Below are 4,705 nucleotides of genomic sequence, written 5' to 3' on the forward strand. Positions count from 1 at the left end.
TGAACCTTTTTAATGTAATTTCCCAAAAAAATAAATTATATATATATATATATATATATATATATATATATGCCATATACAACCATATTGTATAAATTTCCCCTGTAATATTTTTTTTATGTTGTTTTTTAGATAATATTTCAGGAGTCGGCGAATATAATTGATTTGGCAGGAATATATTATATCTTATCACACAAGTAAATGAAAATTAACTTTAAAACATTAATACACACATGCATAATATGTATATAATATTTATATTTCATTTGTAGGCACACAAATTCTATTAATTTGAACGAGAGAATATTATCAGTAGGACTAAGTTGGGGCTTTTACGAATCTTTAGCAACCAATTTTTTCCCTTTTCTTATAGGTATGATATATATATATATAAATATGTATATTTATTTGTAGTATGAATAATTATTAAATATTTTTAAATTAACTTATAAAATGTCTACAGGGGGAAAATCATTGGAATTTTCATTGAAGTATATTTATAGATCCATATCGGCGAATACATTTTTGGTAAGTTACAATATATATATTTTTTTAAAAATATTATAAATAAAAAAAGTATATATATATATATATATATATCTATATGTATATGTTTTATTTTGACTTATTTTTTTGGTAGTTTTCCAATTTGTCTAAAACATGTCTATTGTTCATGTGGATGAAAAATACATCCGGTAAAACAAAAATCAATGCTGTTAATTCTTTACTCGTTTACTTCACTTTCATATTGCCTCTTGTGAATAGGTAAAGAAGAAAAAAAAAAAAAAAAAAAAAAAAAAATTAAGTATATATATATATATATATATATATGATTATATTTTATGTTATTTTTTCTTGAAGGATTATATTAATAAACGAAGAATCATTTAGGAGTGATATATTTATTCAATTACTTTTTGAATTTGCTTTAACATTTATTTTATCCATAATTACCAAATTCATATTTAGTTCACAATTGAATGTTTCACATGAGCATAAAAATGCAACATACAGTGATGATGAGATTTATCAAGTTAATAAAGACTTAAAAAAAAAGGATAAGAAAAAAAAGAAGAATTAAAAATATATTAGACTTATAAAGCATAAAGGATACTACTTATAATATATAATAATAATAAATAAATATATATATATATATATATATATATTTATTTATTTATATTTATATATGGGTGATTTTTAATATTTTATAAATATCTTATGTACACATATATGTGTGTACTCACCTTTTAATATGAACAAAAATGTTCGGTGTCAAGTTTTTATTTTTTTTTTCTTATGTTGCATATCTTTGCAATTTTGATGTGTAATTAAAGAATAATCACCGTGATTACATAAAATATATTCTGTTTCTTTTTTGGTTCGAATGCGTAAATTACTAATAAATTCATTCTACCAAAAAAAGAAAAATAAATAAAGTAAAATAATATAAAATAAAAATGTTCATCATTACATATAAATTTATTATTTTGTATATGTATATTTATTTATTAATGTTCATATTTTCCTCTTTTGATAAATATTTTCATTTTTATTTTATATTTTTATGTATTACTTCTTGTGGGAGTAATTCTTTAACACACTTTTTTGTTTTTGTTAATAAATCTCTAAATAATTAAAAAAAAAAAAAATGGACATAAATTTTTATATATAAACATTTTGTAAAATAAATGAATATACTTACGAAAATAAGGAAGCTTGTTTGACAGCATGTTCGTATGTAACATCTTCGTTATATTTTAAGGGAATTCCTTAATAAAGAAAAAAAAAAAAAAAAAAAAAAAAAAAAAAAGGTTTCAATAAAGAAATATGATAAATAATATATTTATATATTTATATATCTATATATCTATTTATGTGTATAATAGCTTAAGTTTTTAGATGAAATATTATAATTATTTTCTGAATAGTATTATCTTTTATAGAACGTTATATGTTTCATGTTTCATTTTTCTTTCTTTTAAATATAATTATAAAAAGAACTATCTTAGAATATATCCTAATATTTCTAGTTTATTGTTTTTATATACCATCAGCATTTATTAAGACATAAGAAACAATAGAAGAATTGTTGTTCATCCAACCATTTAAGGATTCACTAATTTCACTTGATGAGCCAGCCATATTTTTCTTTTTTTTTATATTATACCTGATAAAATATTAGACATTTATTAATATTACACATATCAATGGGAATGTATATATATTATTATTTATAAATTTATTTCTTTATTTGGGTTTATTTATTTATTTTTTTTTTTCTACGTAGACTAATGACAATTGCTAAGAAGATTACTGCTGTTTTAATATTTTTTTTCATAACAACGATTTATAAAACCACTAATGATTTATAATAAAAATCATATTAACTTAAAAAAAAAAAAAAAAAAAAATTATACATATATATATATAATAAAATTACGTATGTGTAATACATATTCAGAACTAAAAAATATATGTAGCAGTATATGTAAGATATACATAATAATATATTGACATAGTTTGATAAATATTGTATGCATTATTTTTAAAATATTATATAATTATAAAAAATAAGTATAAAAATTATAATAATAAAAATAATCAAAAAAATAAAATAAAATAAAATAAGAATAAGAATAATTATACCGAATTTTCTAATAAAGTTGATATAAATACTTTATATATGTGTTCACGAAAAAAATAAAGATAATAAAAATATAATAATATATTTTTTGTATAATTTTAAAATTAATAAATATTTCATAATATATATAGATATATATAATTTTTTAATTTCAAAAAAATATATCTGAAAAGGAATGTATCTATCTATCTATATATATATATATATATATATATATATATATATATATTTATTTATTTATTTATTTATTTGAGACCTATTTTTTAATTTTCCTCTTTGCACATAATTATTATTGTCTAATATTAAAAAATTTTGTCTTAATTTATTTATTAATTATGTAATAACATATACATATATATATTTATATATTTATATATATATATATATATATTTTACTTTGGATATATAATATTCTTACATTTAATTTTTATTTAGTTATCGCTAGAAGGCTCCTTTTTTAAATTTTCTTTTTTGTTTTTTTTTTCATCTTCTTCTTTTTCTGAATCTTCATAGGAATCATCCTGTTCATCTGTCTTTTCACTTAAAAATGAATTTTTGGAATCCCCCGATTTTTCTGATTTAATTGAATGATCAAATGACAATCTTTTTGATGTACTTTTTTTTATGCTTACTTTCTTTTTTATTACTTTATCTGAAAGAATAGAAGAAGAATATTCAGAAGTTTGATCTAATGAACTTGGTTTACTATTACTTTCTTTACTAGTGTAAGATTCATTTGAATCTTCATCACTTTCGTTATTTATTTTGTTATTTTCGTCCTTACATTCTTCAGAATTATTTTCATCAATTTTGCTCTCATCAGATTTGCTTTCATCAGTTTTGCTTTCATCAGTTTTGCTTTCATCAGATTTGCTTTCATCAGATTTGCTCCCATCAGATTTGCTCTCATCAGATTTGCTCCCATCAGATTTGCTCTCATCAGATTTGCTTTCATCAGATTTGCTTTCATCAGATTTGCTCTCATCAGATTTGCTCCCATCAGATTTGCTTTCATCAGATTTGCTCCCATCAGATTTGCTTTCATCAGATTTATCTTCATCTTCTGTTAAATTATTTTCGCTACCACTTTCATAACTGCTGATACTTTCACTGCTTTGTCCGTTGTACTTTTCCGGATTCTGCAAAAAAAAATAAAATCAAAAGAGATATATATAAATAAATATATATATATATATATATATATAAATATTAATATATATATATATATATATATCAATTAAAACTTATTGATATGTCACCATTAATATGTCCGGGTTTTGGATTATCATTTGCATGCATTTGTTGGCTAGCGGAATGCATTCCGTAAATATAGCATTGGGAGTTTTGGATCTGAAAAATGAAGGGGCAAATATTTTACTAAGTGCTAGTATGGTCATATTATTTTCACTAGCATGTTCCGAAATTGTTTTAAAAAAATGTAAAAGACATAGAACACATTGCTTAATTCCTTGTGATAATTTTTCATATAGTTTTGATAAGTTCAATTTAATAACTTTATCTGAAGCTGAAGTACTTTTTAAATAATGTAATCTTGAAAAAGCATCTTTCCCTAACAATCCATGCTTTTGTGTATTTAAAAAAAGTTTGAATGAACAAACAAGAGAAGGAATATTATTAAAATCAGTTGTTGGTTCTCCATATTCTATATCTCCAATAATACCATATAATGTTGCAGCATCTGCTTGTAAGTTAAATAAATCTTTCGTGTTAATTATTTCTGGTTTTGTTAAATATGTTAAGAAATCTATAAGAATTGATGGTATATGTTTAAAATGTAAATATTTTTTACCAAATCGTTGACATAATATTTCTAAATCAGCTCCAAATGGAGATATAGGTTGACCACCTAACATAACTTCTTCATTTCTTTGAACAATATAAGGAAAGTATTTTAAATATTTTGATGCTTTTATATTTAATTTTAAAAATAAATCTTCTAACTTTTCTATATATTCCACCTTCTTCCAAAATTTTGGGGATATAAATGGAGTTACAATGGTCAAAAGAGTTTTTGATAAAAAACCACTATGAACCAGA

At 21.0% G+C, this 4,705-nt stretch overlaps 3 protein-coding genes across 3 annotated transcripts in view; 1 reads left to right on the forward strand and 2 right to left on the reverse strand.

Annotated features, from left to right (window-relative positions):
* Positions 1-132: 132 nt before the first annotated feature.
* PRSY57_1006400 (conserved membrane protein, unknown function) lies at positions 133-1,081 on the forward strand (the record flags this gene model as incomplete). The annotated part of the gene is made up of 5 exons (XM_020114849.1): positions 133-197; positions 273-373; positions 464-528; positions 641-765; positions 862-1,081. Coding segments are annotated over 5 exons (576 nt in total), but the record flags the coding sequence as incomplete, so codon positions are not given.
* Positions 1,082-1,275: 194 nt separating this feature from the next.
* Positions 1,276-2,145, reverse strand: PRSY57_1006500 (hypothetical protein; the record flags this gene model as incomplete). Its single annotated transcript, XM_012907655.2, has 4 exons — positions 1,276-1,413; positions 1,577-1,628; positions 1,706-1,772; positions 2,052-2,145. 4 exons carry the CDS (start codon positions 2,143-2,145, stop codon positions 1,276-1,278), a joined length of 351 nt encoding a protein of 116 aa, XP_012763109.2.
* A 933-nt stretch (positions 2,146-3,078) lies between these two features.
* PRSY57_1006600 (rhoGAP GTPase, putative) overlaps positions 3,079-4,705 on the reverse strand; it is a gene marked incomplete at both ends in the record, with an annotated part of 2,495 nt that continues 868 nt past the window's right edge. The window contains 2 exons of the mRNA XM_020114851.1: positions 3,079-3,786; positions 3,907-4,705. Of these exons, the coding sequence (XP_019970396.1) occupies positions 3,079-3,786; positions 3,907-4,705 (1,507 nt within the window). The remainder of the gene's footprint in view (positions 3,787-3,906) is intronic.

This window comes from Plasmodium reichenowi, chromosome 10 (genome assembly GCF_001601855.1).
Source record: "Plasmodium reichenowi strain SY57 chromosome 10, whole genome shotgun sequence".
Taxonomy (NCBI): Eukaryota; Apicomplexa; class Aconoidasida; order Haemosporida; family Plasmodiidae; genus Plasmodium; species Plasmodium reichenowi.